Below are 15422 nucleotides of genomic sequence, written 5' to 3'. Positions count from 1 at the left end.
ATTTGCCTCTAGCGTACTTTTTGATGGATGTCTTTATTTCAAACAACAGAAGGATTTGTCAACCTATTTACCTAGGCTACTAATACATGGTTAAAATCTGTGGGTTTCCAGGAGCTACATTGTTTAAGTTTTCAATGTTCTTTAGATAATGGGACTTTTTTTTTTTTTAACATATGTTTGAAGGGAGCGCAGCAAACATCTGAGCCTTAATTTGTAAATTAAAATCCCAGGTGGGTCTAATAGAGAAAGGAAGCTTTGATCTACAAGAGTAAAAATCTTAATACCTCCCACCTGAATAACCAAAAGGCTCTTACCAGTAAATCATGGGCAGAGGTGACATGGCAGTGATCCCATGACAACCTCTTGATTACCATGACAGGCAACTGGTTTGAGCAGGAACAGGTGGCTGGATGTAAAAATGGTACAAGTATTGGAAGCACACCCATGAAATATTTCATTTGTCTCAGCTGAGCTACAGGTGGTGAATGCACACACCTGCGCTTGCAGCCAGCCAAGAAATGGTTACAAATGTGGCTGCGCATGAATTGAAGACAGATCTGACAGCATTGCTTGAAAACTAACATGTAACTGTTGGTGTTGGATTTTAACTTTGGATCTTTTAAATAATATTAATTTATAAAAATCCAAACTAGTGGAGTTTAAGAACATATGCTTCAGCATATCTCAGTTGCTTTATATACAACATCTACTATGCAATTAAGTAAGCTACCTGTTAATAACAGTGGCTTCTCTGTTTTCCATTACCTGCTGTTTTGGATTGTACAGAGTGAAGATTTGGCACTGAGACAGGTTGAGTGGATTTATCTCTGTTTCCCAAAGAGATCTTCTGTGGCATGTCACTCTTCATCTGAGTAGAATTAAATTGAGTTTCGGAGTTTCAGACACATTTGTTGGCAAGTCTGAAAACTAATTAAAAAAATCTGGGAGGTGATCAGCAATTGAATTTAAAATATTTTCTAGTACTTCTGTGGGAAAGTTATTTCCACGTATACAATGGTCTCTGCAAGGTTTTTTAACCTTTGGAAGGTTCTTACAGGGCCAGCTGGGTGGTGTTGTCTGACATACACCTATCACTACACAGTAGCCTTTACAAATAAACATTTTGTAACATTTGCTTCTGGAAAGTTTACATAATGTGGTGTGGATACAAGACATGTGGCCTTTGAAATAGTTGCAGAAGAGAGGGTCGGATTTTGGAGTTGTGATTTTGCCACCCCCAGTCATTCAGTTCCTACAGCACTTGGCCTGTTTGGAATAAAAATATTTATTGTAAAGAATGTGAATGTAAAAATCATAAAGGCCTTGAGAATCTTAGATGCCTGTAGTTGCAGATGATTTACAGACTAAAACCAGGTCAGTTGCCAATAGTATCTCACATAGTAAAAGCTTTAAAATCCTAACTGCTCTTGCAGTGGAATCTACTGAGTTGACTGGAAGTTTTCACTTCAGTGGAACTTTGTTTTTGTTCATTCTACCTCTTTTGTCAATATAAAAGTACAAGAGTAACACTCATAAATGTTTTATACCCTTGCATCTTCTAATGCTCTATCCACAGAAGTGCCTCTTAGGAAACTTAGTAATAACTACCAAAACAAAATTACGATTTACGTTAATGATAGTACCTGACTTATATTCCTTAAAACAAGTAGTTTTCCCCAAGTTTAAATTCTCAGAGTAATCTGACATGCCTCCAACATTTGTCACCTTCTTAAAGGCTGTGTTAGAGAAACAACTTGTTAAAAATCCATATGAACATGAAAATAATAGAGTACAAAAACAGGCATTTGTGATAGCTTCAGCTTATCATCCAGAGAGCCACATGTACATACAGGGCCATTTCTAGAGAAGATGCTCTCTGTTTGCAGTAAAGAACACACCACTGCCTCCCACACAATCTTGATACATTTAAATATGAGGATAGGGTTTAGAATCAGTTTTCTTACATCATTTTGTAAAAACAACAGCAACAAACCCCAGAAAAACTAAGTAATGCAAGCAGCTAAAATACTTACTGAAAGAATTTTCTTTTTTATTATTGTGCGTAAATCACTCATAGTGATTTAGTTTTGCATTTCCAGCTGTGTGTATGCTTTTCCACATCAGTGATTTGTGGGTGGGCAGTGTTGGTAATCTGAAGTATCTTATATAAATGTGATGTCATTAAACTAAAGACAGTCTGTGGGTGGACTGTGTCAATACAAATACCCCTTACGAGTGTATCATGTGTAGCCCAAATTTCCTGGCATGCTGCAGCTCAACAGGTCTTTCTCAAAACATGGGTCATGGCTATATTATTTATTTCCACGATTGTATTACTTCTGTAATTGTAGTGTTCCAGAAATATGTTACATTTTTTTCCAAGCAGGAGATATTTTTAATCCATTATATGAATACAGTTTTTCCACCACGAGGTTTGGCATAGCTTGAAACCAAAATACAAGTTATCATGTGATCTTCTCAGTACGAGTATTTTTGTTGTGTTGAAATTGGACCAAGTTGCCCAGAGAAGTTGTGGCTGCCCCATTCTTGGAAGTGCTAAAGGGATTGAATAGGACTTTGAGCAACCTGGTCTAGTGGAAGATGTCTCTCCCCATAGTAGAGGGTTGGAACTGGATGATCTTCCAACTGAAACCTTTATCTGATATTGTAAGACTTGCTAGGCTGCAGCTAAGCACCATTCCAGTCAGAACAAACCTCAGTAAGGCTGAGGTTCTCAGTGCCATTTTTAAGGAATGTTTGTCAACTTTGAGCTGTTTAAGGACTTGAAATATAAGTACTTAAGCTAATACATGGATCACAAGACATTTTCTTCCAAAGACATACTGCAGGATTTCTTATTTGTGGTTTTTGGGGTTGGTGTTTTGTTTTTGGCTTTTTTTTTTTTTTTTTTTTTTTTTTTTTTTTTTTTTTGCTTGCTTGATAGCTTACCTGTTTAAAATCAACAGTATTATTTGGATAGTGCTTAAGGAAAAGGTTTAATGAATATGGAGTTAATCTTAAAACTCTCTGAAGAGCTCAATAAAAATACAGTAGATTCTTTTTAAGACTTCTGGTTTTAATTATAAAATTATGTTTACCATGTAAAACTTTATATTGAAATCAGTCTGGCTTATCTGTATGCAGTGTCTCACCTGAGGGCATGGGAATAAATACGAATAGCTCTTAAATATTCCTAAAGGTGTACATGGTAAGTCCTCCTTGAATGGATTTTCCTACTACAGCCTGAATGCAGAGGGTTGCATAAATTGAAGAAGGTGTGTATGAAATCTCTATAAGAACCTCTGGGAAAAAAAAGCTTCCAAAAAAGCTTCCAAATACTTTTCACAACTACCAGATGGGAAGGAGTGACACTGGATGTCATGGAATCAGCAGGGGCAATGACTAAAAATTTGTCTTTCCAAGGAAGCACTGGCATGTAGCAATAGGTGTGTCCTATATAAAATATTTATTTAATCATGACCTTGCTCAGATTTATTACCAAGCACCAGCAATAAAGAATTGATCATATTCCTATATCGCATTCCAGTAGTAGAGGACCTGCTGGAGTGTGTCCCGAGGAGAACCATGGAGATGTTCAGAGGGCTGGAGTACCTCTGCTATGGAGACAGGCTGAGAGAGCAGGAGGTGTTCAGCCTGGAAAAGGCTCCAGGGAGACCTTGGAGCATCTTCCACTACCTAAAGGGTCTCCATGAGAGCTGGAGAGGGACTTTTGACAAGGCCATGGCATGACAGGACAAAGGACAATGGCTTTAAACTGAAAGAGAGTAGGTTCAGGTTAGATCCAGGGGAAGAAATCCTTTACTGTGATGGTGGTGAGGCACTGGCAGAGGTTGACCAGAGGAACGGTGGATGCCCCACCCCTGGAAGGGATCCTGTTCAAGGCCAGGCTGGATGGGGCTCTGAGCATCCTGCTCTAGGGAAAGGTGTCCCTGCCCATGACAGGGCAGTTGTAAGTAGATGCTCTTCAGGATCCATTCCAACCAGACCATTCTGTGATTTTATCAAACTGGCTAGCCTGCAGCTCAGTACCACTACAATCAGGATAACCTCAGTGAGACTAAAGTCCTGAGTGCCTTTCTTAAGAAATGCTTGTTGACTTTGAGCTATTTAAGGAGTTGATACATAAATATTGGAGCAAGTTAAGGTCCTTTTCAAGCCAAACTGTTCTATGTTTCCATTAATGGTATGAAATGTGGGACACATTCCTGTAGCGTGTACATTGTGGTGGCTACCACCCCCTCACGACGTCTAGGAGGAAAATAACTTGTGCCAAAACGAATCCTTGGCTATTCCGTGAGGTAACGCCGTGATGCGGGAGCCGGGTTTTCCGTGCATTTGCGAGCGGAATGGGCCGGGAGATGCAGCCGGAGGGAGGAGGTGTGAAGGCAGCGGTGCCCTCGGTGTGAGGGAAGCTGCGCCCGGGCCGTCACAGGGGCGCAGGACGCTTTTCTCTCCTCCAGTCAGACAGAGCATCACTCCCGCAGGAACAGCCCCTCCGAAGGAACAGCCCTCCCACAAGAACAGCACCGTCCCGGGCTGTCCCGGCCGCGGCACCGCCCGGGCCGCGCCTGCGCTCCCCGCGGGAGGACGGGCCGCGCCTGCGCTGCCGCCGCGCCGGGCCGGGCCGGGGCCATGTTCGGCCGGGCCGCCGCCCGCCTCAGCCATGTCCGGCGGGCCGCGCCGCCCGGGCGCAGCGGAGCCGGGCGGGCTGCGCAGGTGGGAGCGGCCGCGGGGGGACGGGGAGCGGGCCGGGCAGCGCTCGGCTGGGCGGGCGGGGGTGCGGCGCTGCCTGTCCCGGGGCGGCTCCGGAGGCGGCTGCTGGCGAGCAGCCCGTGCTCCTCCGGCGATCGGCCCCTTCTCCTGCGGCCTCGCCCCCCGTGCAAGGGCTCCTTCGGCCGCCTCCGCCGGTGGCGAGTGAGGGACCAGCAGCCCCGGGCAGGGCGTGTGGGCTCGGCGAGACGCCCCAGCCCGGCTGGGGGCACTGGGGCTTGGTGTCAGGCTAGAGGGGGCGGGCAGTGCAAAGCAATACTGGAATGTTTCTGAAAGACGTGATTTTCGGTTATCATTTCCCCTTACGTTTTCAAACAGCGTCGTACTTACGGCATGTGTTGTAGTGTACCTAAGCTGGTTAAAAAAAAAAAAAAAAAAAAAAAAAAATCTTTCAAGTCGTTAAACCTAGTAATTGTTTAAGGTGATTAGAGAAGGGGTTTATTCGTTCATTGTCTTAGCGAAAACTGACCGGGTTTGGAAGCGAACTTTTTTTCCTGGGTCTGTGATTCTGAGGAAGCTGTTTGTGCTGTGTGTTGTTGGCAACTTCGAGCCCCCCCTGGGAGCAGGAAAGTCCCAAAGCCAGGCAGGGTGGAGGAGGAAGGGAAAGAAAACATGGGTGGTTAACACAGGAGTGAAATATCAAAAATCCTTCCTTTTACCTTGTTGAGCGAAGGGCAGAGACTTGGCACGTTCAGAGCAGGGTGTTTGCTGTTAGCCACACATACAGAAACACGGTGTATTTACAGTGCAGAGGCTGCAGTACCAGAGCGTTCTCTCAGGCAGGTGTGGCGGTGGATCTGCAGGCGTGGTCCTTAACCCAGAAGCCAGGTCCGGTGTTAGTAGATGCTAGGATTGTATTTTGTTTAGTAACCTGTCATTTAAAATGTCAAAGCCGCCAGAACCGAGGAGGAGAATGTAGAGAACCTTATGCAATCCTTGGCTGACTGGCCAGTGTGTTGTAAACATTACAGTCAGCTCCTTGTGCCACGCTTCCTTGTGAGGGCTCCGCAGCTGTGTCTGGTCAAGGATTTCCTGTGTAAAAGTGTTTCCGCATAAACATCTGACCTACTTCTCCTTAGCCATTGTGTTGAAGTGTAGTTACTGGACTTGACTTTTCTCTCAGTTTACTACTGGATGTGGCAGTAAATAGATGTCCAATAATGCACTGCTGACAGAGGATGGTTTCTGGATGTTGGCACGTGTCCACAAGTCCGTAAACACTGGTGGCAGTCCTCAATTAAGTTTTTCTTCCCCACCATTTTGTTTGCGAAATTGCACTTTTGGTTATCTAAGTATTAACTGTTCATTTGAAAATTTTGAGGTCTTAATTGTATTAGTCAGCTATTTTCCCAGCAGTTAAACTGACACCTTTGTTGAGTAGGTATTGCCTGAATGAGTTGATGTAAATCACATACCTGTGTGCCAAATTAGATCGACAATATTTGATTTTTATAGGCCATGTTCGGTGACTACCAGTGACTTGATTTCAGATGAAAATTCTTGTTTTATAGTTCTGTGCAACATCCACACTGCTTGCATCAAGAACAGGAAAGTAGAAGCTACAATGATTCTGATTCTGTGGTGTTTGAGGAATATCATTGTAGCCATTCAGACCACTGGCTGGAGAGGTAAGGAATAAAGGAATAAGTATAATTTTTTTTTTTTTTTTTTTAAATCTCCACATTGCTGCAGTCTTCTTTAGGACACCAAGAAAAGCTTGGACATGTTTAGGTTGAGTGTTTTCTTGTAATAGTATAGCACAGAGCTAAGACATGATAACCTACATCATACCTAAACAAGACCATCCAGTTTGTCTCATTGAAATATGTGCCATAGTGTTAGCAAGTATTCAAAGTGAAGGGGAGAAAGGCTATGTATTGAAGCAGTCGTTTAAGCCCTTTATTGCTGAAGTCTTCAATATTAGTCTAAAACTCCCAATGAAGCCATTTGCTGTTATTTTCATACTTTGCTTATGCATCTTTATGTAAACGTGGGCAGGCCGTCTTTGTCTCTTCACAGTCCACTTGGTATATTCAGCTATACTGCTGTTTTTAGTGAGCACCTTTTTTTCCTACAGCCCATTACTGAGGACAATTTGAGATAAAATTTTATACTTAGGTAATTAGATGAATATTTTGCTTGGCTTTTGAGTATTCTAGACTAAAAACCCAAGGTGGAGGAAGTGGTTGAGACTGGTATTTTACAGTCTGATAGCAAAAGTGAAAAGTGATGAGAGCTGAGATATGTGCAGAAAACTGAACAGAATGTAAGAATAAATGTTTTACTAAGAGTACATGAAAATATTTTTTTATGTAATTCATACATTTCTAAGTATTCCAGTGTATGAACGTGGTTTTAATTTTTGATGGCATGTTTAATATTGCTTCATTATTGAATTAAACTGTTGAAGAGCTTAAGAAAGGCCTTGTGTTCATGAGTGTTTTCCGTGTCTTTGATATGGTCATAAAAATACTAACAGTATGGCATGAGTGTGAGACTTAAGTAGATGTGCCAGCAGTGTTTTGTGTTTCTCTTCTGCTGAGTGGATATGTTCCTTTTCAGTGTGGAATCTTTGTCCTGTGTTAAAGTGACATTGTCAGCCTGGATGGTAATTTCATCTGTTGATGGAAAACCATTTAGGGAAAGAAAGACTATCAGCTAAATCTGCTTCTGTATTACTTACATTCCTTGTTAAATGTTGAGGCATTGGAATTGACAGAGGAGGGGAGGACAGGCTGAAGGTGACTTAGAACTGAAATAAAGAAGGAACATGCCTGTAGTTTTACAGTTGTGGAGCTGGTTTTGGCCATTATTGATGTTTCTTTTGATTAAATGTGTTACAAGCAGCAAACATTCATGTTGAATTCCCGTTATTTTCTAGCTCTACAACATCAGAACATTCTAGGTCACTTTGCAGTGGTGCCAGCTGGGAAGGTAGAATTGAAGAAGGCAGAACAATGAGGACATCAAATAAAAAAATGACAAAGTAGGTATTGAACTATTACTGCTTATTGTTGCATTTGTTTTAGCAATAACCATCTAATGATCTCTGACTACTTTAAATGCATTAATGAAGATTTGAAACCACAAACAGGCTGTTTCATATCAAGCCTGAAGGAAGCCTTAAGGAGAGAGTAAGACTGAGAAGTATTATCTCAGAAGATACTTGTGTGATATTTGAGATTCAGATTTGATTAGCACAGCTTTCACTTCTGTGAACTAGTGAGATAAGAGTTGTGCTCACTGTCTATCAGTAAGAATACAGGGCAATTCTAGAATATATGTTTATGCAACTTCTTATAAAACTATTAAAGTTCTTTTCAACTTAATTCTTATTTTTATTTTCAAGTTCTGTTTCAAGCAACTCTGCTAATCCAGCTGAAAGGGAAACTGATGAAGCGGTCCTGAGGAGAAGACAAAAACAGATCAATTTTGGAAAGAATACCCTTGCATATGACAGATACATTAAAGAAGTTCCAAAGTAAGTTGCACTGTGTTGCAGGTTTCCAAATATACTGTTTTTTGTTCCTGGTGTGTGTGTAGAATAGCACACAGCCTTACTTCTCTTCAATTTCTTCCTGTGGTTTTTATTGCTGAGTGTGGCATTATATGATGTGTGATATCTCTGGGTAATTTGAGTCAGCTGTCCCAGCATTTTTCCCTCTCAGCTTAGAGTTCACTCTGACCTTAGTGTCTGTGGGGTGGGGAAAGGAGAAACTCTTTAAGCAAGCGCTGTTCAGTAATGCCCAAAAACCAGTGTGTGTGTTTATCAGCACTGTTTTAGCAATTAATGCAAAACACGGCACTACAGGGACTGCTGTGAAGGAAGGTAACTACATCCCCGACAGACTCAGTACAATACTAAACTGAAGAAGCTGCACTTGACTCAGGAAGAATAAAGTGGAAGGAGCTGGAGGTTATGATAATATTGAAGCAGTATGAGTTATGCTTCGGTTTCATCTTTGTTCAAGGGCAGTAGGGATCTGCTTTGGGAGCTGTCAGAGTGCTGGGCTGGATGAGCCTCCAGTCTGACTCAGCACATTATGGTTAGTTGTTGCTTTTATTTTTGATAATGTCTTACACACATTTCAGTTAAGCATTTAAAAATATGAACATTTTATTTATTAGACCACTGATGCTTGTGTGATTTGATGGACTTAGGATTCTTTTTAAGGAAAAATCTCCTTATGTTCTGAAATGATAAATGTTACTATGCATTTACAGGAACCAGAGAATTCCAGGAGTTCACCCTAGAACTCCCAACAAGTTTAAGAAGTACAGCCGTCGGTCCTGGGACCAGCAGATCAGGCTGTGGAAGATAGCACTGCATGCCTGGGATCCTCCTGCTGAAGAAACCTGGGATCTGCAGCCCATGTACGTTACATGGATGAAGGAATTTAAGCAGGGCTCTCTAGTTCCTTTAGAGCATTTCTGACAGGGATAAAAAAATATCAAACTCAAAAATGGGAGTCTTCTTGAACGTGTTGTTTTCCATTTGAATTCTGTTAGTCTTCAAGATAATCCAGTTATTTAGTCTAAATTAGTCTGCAATCAGGTGTTGTGAGGAAAACAGCATTTGGTCTGCCTGCAGTAGTACATTCCCTTCTCTTTTGTGTATACACTGGTGGGCACAAGGTAACGTTACTTTTCTGGAAAGTGAGAGACATAAGCAGAAATTTCACAATTGCTGTTCCATGACATTGTTAACTTTCCTTCTTTTCCTGATCTCAGTGGAACCACATGTCTCCTACAGTGACAATATGTTAGAAGATTTGAGATGTTTAAGAAGATGAGAGGTATTTCCATGCTCACTGCAGGATGGTGGCAACTGTGTTCAAGAAGGAAATATTTTTACGTTTTCACAACTTTGAATTTCTGTAATAAGGCTAGCTCTGCTACTTAATGCCACCTTATACTTCGCAAGATTTGGACTAGTAAATTAGGAGGAGAAGAGAGAATGGAATTCTCTTAGCTGTGTTACTGCACTATGTAAATAGTTTGACCTGTGTTGTAATTGACATGTGGTAGAAGTTGCATTTCTTTTACACAATTTGGGTGTCATATGAGATTAACTTAATTATTGCTGCAGCTGAACTGTTTTCTGTTTGGAGCAGTAAGCCAGATGGGTTGTTTTTTAAAAGCTTCTTCTTTTTTTTCTTCTCCTGTGTTTAGTAGTACAGAACCTTCAGGTAGTTCCCAGGAGGAGTTCTGCAAAGATGAGGATGTTTCTGGCTCCTTTGTGTTTGACGAAAAGCAGAAGAGAAATGAGTGTGAAGATGAATGCAGACAGACTGCCTACACACCTGAGAGGTATGAGAGAAAACTTCTGTGCTTAACTTAGGGAAATAATTCAGTACATGTCAGTGCTATCAGGTTTTTGTAGGAAATGCTTACTGTGGAAGGGCAGTTAATACTCAGCTTTGAAGTTTGACACTTCTGCTGTTGTATGTAATCCATCAGTGGTAGAGAGCATTGAATATGGAAGAATTACCAGCATTGCAGAATTGCATGATTTAACAGAAGGAAATGCAGTGTTTTTTCAGATTCTCAGTTTATACAGCGGAGTACTGAGGTTTCTTTAGCCATTGCTGGAATGTTCTGAAAATAGAGGAGCTTCTTCAGAAGCAGGAGTCCCTATCCTTAATAGTATTGTGCCTTTCTGCAGAACAGCAAGGGAGACTGACTGTGGCATGTTTACTAAAATATCTTATCCTGGAGGGGGATGTGTGTGGAGCTCAAAATGGTTTTGCTTTCAAAGTGTGAGTGATTTGCTCAGTGTTCCTCTGTGTGACTGAAGAATCATACCTCAAAAGAAAACTTCTTCTGTAGCATATACTGTTATTTAGCAGAACACTGACAAACATTTAAACATAGATAAAAGAAGTTACATTTGTAAAATCTATTTTTGTAGTTCCTGTTCTCCAGATTCTTCTCCAGTATGGAAACGCAGAAAAAGAAACAATTCTGACTCCTCTGTGGTTTCGAAGAGCAAAAACCATTATCTGCAGATGTACCACACACTGGAAAGGTAAGAAATGATTCTCCATGTAGGAATTCACTGATATTATGAACTGACTTTTGGAATATGACTGATATTTTCCCCTCCCTTTGTTAATAGCTTTAATTTTATCTAAATGTGTGCAATTTAACGAGGAAGGAAAATCATGTCAGAATAATTGTGCTGTATGATAGCAAATATTTACAGTGCTCCATTGCAAAGTGTCAGAAGACAAAGCACAGGTTGTATTTTGTGTGTAGATTTAGGATTAATCCTTAGCAAAACTAAGGATTTTGGCAGTTTAGTAGACATTTCACACTAATCTTAGTAAAAGTGTTTATACAGGTATTGTTTCTTCTCTCTACCTAGTCTCCTTCTGAAAAATTAGGAGGAACTGTGTTGCCACAGTGCATGGATTCAGACATTTTCATTTTCTTTCCAGCCTTACTGACTCAGGACATAAGGAGGCTTTTTCAAAGTGCTCAGAGTGGGAAGCCTTTGGTGAAAAAGATGAAGTAATGACAGTAGAACAAAGTATAGAAATAACAAGGTAAATAGCCCAGTGATCATGTTATTTCTGTTTATTGTTTATGTTGTAAAGGTGTCCTTTTCTTTTTAATCTTTTCTTTCACTGGTTACTACTACTTTTTTTTTTTGTTGTTTTGGCCTTCTTACACTTCCTCCAGCACGTGTTATGTTTGGTTGTTATTTCTGTTCTTTGAGTTTGCTTGGCTTTTTCCAGTCTGACTCTCCATTTGTTGCTTTCTGCTGCCTCTGCCATCCCAGGTAATGCTGGAAAATAATGAGCCCCTTTCACACTCTGTCTTGTGGAGAGAATTGGAAATTTGCCTCTCATTTTCTCAGCCTAAGGGCTGGAATCTTCCTCTCTGTCTCCCTAGAGATTAAGTTGTTTTATAGTGACAACAATGATAGTTGTTTGTTTTTATACAGTGACCCAATTCCAGCTGGTTGTTCTTCAGGGTGGAACAATCCAAAACAGAAGAAATCCAGCTTCTTTCTGCCTGACAGCAAGACTTGCAGAGATGCAGACTGTAGGCTGGAGAGGTATCAAATGCAGCTCATCAGTTAGGGTTTGAGGGGTATTTTTGCATATTATTTTAGAAGCTTAGTTGCTTTCTTGCTGTAATTCAATCTAAGCATTTATTATGATCATTTGATTTTTAATTTTTACTTAGCTATTATTACTATTTGTCTTAGGGATGTGTTGATCAATATTTATATGTTGTGTGGTAAAATTCTGTCATTATATTTTCATGTTACATTCTGTGCTAATGTAAATGGAATGTAGCTGTATTTAGTATTTAAAAGTTACAAAATAAAGCCACTTAGTCTTTGGGCTTTGGTGTTTTTTATTTGTAGGCTTAAACTTTGTAGCAGTTTATTGGAAGGACATCAGTCAGAATACCCTGACAGAGGATGGGAAAGTGCAAATGTGGAAAGTACAATATTGAGGAAAAAAATCTAAATATCAAGGTGAGTTTGTGCTGAATGCTTATTGATCTGTTCTGTTCCAGTAGCCCATCCACAGTATCATTCTACAGAATCCAGCTGTTCAGTTCAGGCAGATCAGTTTCTCTTTTATTTTATTAGTGTTTTATCCCATCCTGTTGCACTTTATGCAGCACCTTAATTAAAAGATCTAATGCTTCAGACTTACTAAGTTGAAAGTGTTATCTGTCAGCCAGAAAATGTGTTTTTATCTCTCAAATGAAAAGTGTCAGTTTTTTAAATATTTCAGTAGCACCTTTTCTGCCTCTTAATATTTTTGTGATGAAGTCATAACTTGGCCTTTGCAGCAGGAGATTTTAGTGAAATTTTTCTCTTGGATTGTAGATTCCTGTGGTGCATTAATAGGATGGATGGTAATCTGGGTCAAACAGATTTTATTAGCATTTAGTCTTTTGTGTAATTAGATTGTCTTTGATCTACATTTGGTGCAGGTTCTGAAACATGGTCTAGGATATAAATGTCTGTTAAACAGTCATCTTTTAATATTTTGTCCTAAAAAACTCATTAAGAACATGCCAAAATTAGTTTTACACTTAGATTTTGAATTACAGAAATGTAAGGAAAAGGCAGCTAGAGCTTTTAAAAAATTATGCTGATGGCATTCTTCTTTTGACTTTATTGATTTTTAATTTAAAGTCTTTGAGCATGAATAAGATTTAACATGCATTCACTTTTCGAAAGTGCTAATTCAATATTTGAAAATATCTAGTCTCTCTTTGTATATAGAAGTATTGAAGAAAGAATTTCTCCTGTGACAGAAGAAGACTTGAAGAATTGGGATGTAGTCTGAGATCAGCAGATCAAGTCTTGGAAAACTGGTTCTGTCATGTAGGATCTGCACTGAAAGAGGAAGAGATTTACAGTCAGCATACGTGCAATCAACATAAGGTGAAATTATTCAGTTAAAAGAAGCATTTATGTCACACTTAAGAGCCTTTCTGGTTTCCACATGATTGATATTTAGCTTTTTTTGCAGTGGTCTTTGTTGTAAATAAGACTTTATTAAGGAGTGTATTTATTCAGTGGGTTTGTAATCACTTGTTTTGATTGGAAAAAAAAAATCTCTGTTAGATGTAGAATGTACAAAGTGAATTAAACACCTTCTCTGTGGAGCAACACATTGGTTTTCTGGGATGGAAAGATCAATATTTAGAGCAACATTGCCTTTAACCTCGGCTTTTAGGAGTGATGAGCTCTCCAGTGTCAGGACCTTTTTCTGCGGAAGTTTAATCTTGCTTGAAAAACAGATAGTGGTTTAAATGGTAGAATTCCACACTGCCTTCCCTTTTGCTAGAAGAAAATTTCTGTCTTAAACAGGAATAAATGTGAATGTATCTGGTTGCTTTCTAGGGAAAAACCTTAGTCAGTAGACTATGTAAGATATGGCAGAAATTTGTTAATTAGTGTTAACATAAAAGCCTGTTTTATGAATTAATAATGACATTTTGATGGAAATGATGAAAGGGGTTGGGAAAAATAGGCTTAGCTGTTTCCTTTTCTCCCTGACAAATATTTTAGGAATGTAGAGTATCTAGTGCTGTATTTTTTTCAGTAATTTATGTTCTCAAAATGTTTATACTTGCTGTAACACTTTATTTACTAGGGACATTATGGGTTTCTCCTTTATACTGTGCTATAAGCTTACCATATGCAGTGCTCTCCTCCTTCTACTGCTACTGTGGCACTACAGCTTAAAAGAGGAAATGTTTTGTTGTTAATGCCTGCATATAGCACATTTATAAAATGTTGTTACCTACTTTTTTTGTTTAGGTTTCTCCAGACCTTTATAAAGATAGATTGTTTTCTTCAAGCTGTGCCTCAAGTGTAAAACTTCAGATTTCACGAAGCCTGTGCTGCAGTGACAATGGATGTTCCTTAAAGCTTTTGTGAGGACATTTCTGCTGCGCCTGCCTTGGCAGGTGACTAGTGCATTATATTTCAAAGGCTGCTTCAGGTGATGGATCCTGCCATTCCCTCTGGGGGTCTTGTTCCTCAGAGTGTGCAGATGTTTCACCAGTGAATTGGTCCAGTGTCGAGTCAGACTGAAGAATGAAACCCCTCCAACCAAGGAACCCCCTGTTCTCCACTGGACCAGAATTGGACATCCAGCCCGAAGAACTGCTTCAAAAGAATGTAGACAATTTCCGCCTTCCTCCTGTCTTTAAAGACAAGTCGTTCATAACTTTTGGATTGGGTGGTCACCCACTTGGCCTGTTTATTGTTCTCTGAGATGTATTAAGCTGGCATTTGTCTAAGCCAGGTGAGGGAAGAGAAAGGAAAGGTAGATGGTTTATCAAAATCAGATCCTTTTTTTGAAGGGGCTGAGTGACTGTTAGAACAGCATCACAGCTGAAATACCTGGATTTTGCTTTTATGTGTGTTGCAGCCTGACCCAAAGAGTGGGCAAGGATGCATTCAGTGCCTGTTGTTCCTACAACTATTGGAGATGAATAGCAGAACTTGCAGGTGTGGAGCTGCTCTTGTCCAGCCTAAGGGTTGTGATGGTGTTGGGATAGGCTCTCCTTTTTTTTACTCTGCTAGCACTGTGTGCAGATGTTTAAAGTGGGAGCTGTGGCTACAGTGGTTTAGACTAAATTTGTGTGCCAGTTACAAGAATTTTACAGTCCTTGTGTAGCATGTACTGGGATATCAATGTCTGCTAGAGCTGGGAGTTGTCTCTCTGCAGGAGTTTGGTTTTGCTTTCCTTTGCTATGGGGCTGGCAGTACCCAGGGCCAAGAGCCCATTGTGCTGCTGATTTGGAGAAAGCTGCTTCCCCAGAAACTACTTTCTCTCCCAAAATGTTATTTCCAGGCATGCTCAGGCATTTTTCCCAACACAAGGGTGTATCTGTCACACACCACGGAGCACAGAGCGTGTGTGTACAAGGGACACATCTGTACAGCACTTTTCTAAGAGATAATATTTAGAACCTTGTTGTTCCAGTGTGCATGTTTCCTTGTGATTTATGATGATTGTAAATAAAGGAATGTGTTACATTTTTGGCAATTTGCCTTTATGCAGAAGAATTAAAGACTAACTTTAAAAATCCTTGTTAGTCTGCTTTTGCAGTTGTGTTGTCAGTTTGATTATAAAAGGAATATG

The 15422-nt window shown here is 40.1% G+C and overlaps 1 protein-coding gene across 2 annotated transcripts; it reads left to right on the top strand.

Moving 5' to 3' along the window:
• Positions 1-4656: 4656 nt before the first annotated feature.
• On the top strand, positions 4657-15368 carry LOC120753358 (histone RNA hairpin-binding protein-like). 2 transcript variants are annotated; one of them, XM_040065464.2, is made up of 12 exons: positions 4657-4737; positions 6303-6419; positions 7673-7777; positions 8141-8272; positions 9016-9165; positions 9964-10101; positions 10703-10819; positions 11232-11339; positions 11741-11854; positions 12170-12283; positions 13046-13207; positions 14090-15368. In XM_040065464.2, the coding sequence occupies exons 1-10, from the start codon at positions 4685-4687 to the stop codon at positions 12273-12275; spliced, it is 1140 nt and encodes a 379-aa protein (XP_039921398.1). In that variant the 5' UTR covers positions 4657-4684; the 3' UTR covers positions 12276-12283; positions 13046-13207; positions 14090-15368. The 2 variants fall into 2 exon arrangements, with proteins under 2 accessions (XP_039921398.1, XP_039921397.1); XM_040065463.2 differs by having other exon boundaries at positions 13029-13207.
• Positions 15369-15422: the final 54 nt, after the last annotated feature.

The sequence above is a fragment of the Hirundo rustica genome, chromosome 5, assembly GCF_015227805.2.
Source record: "Hirundo rustica isolate bHirRus1 chromosome 5, bHirRus1.pri.v3, whole genome shotgun sequence".
Lineage (NCBI taxonomy): Eukaryota > Metazoa > Chordata > Aves > Passeriformes > Hirundinidae > Hirundo > Hirundo rustica.
Note: the sequence above shows the minus strand (reverse complement) of the source record. Positions and strands in the feature narration are given on the sequence as shown.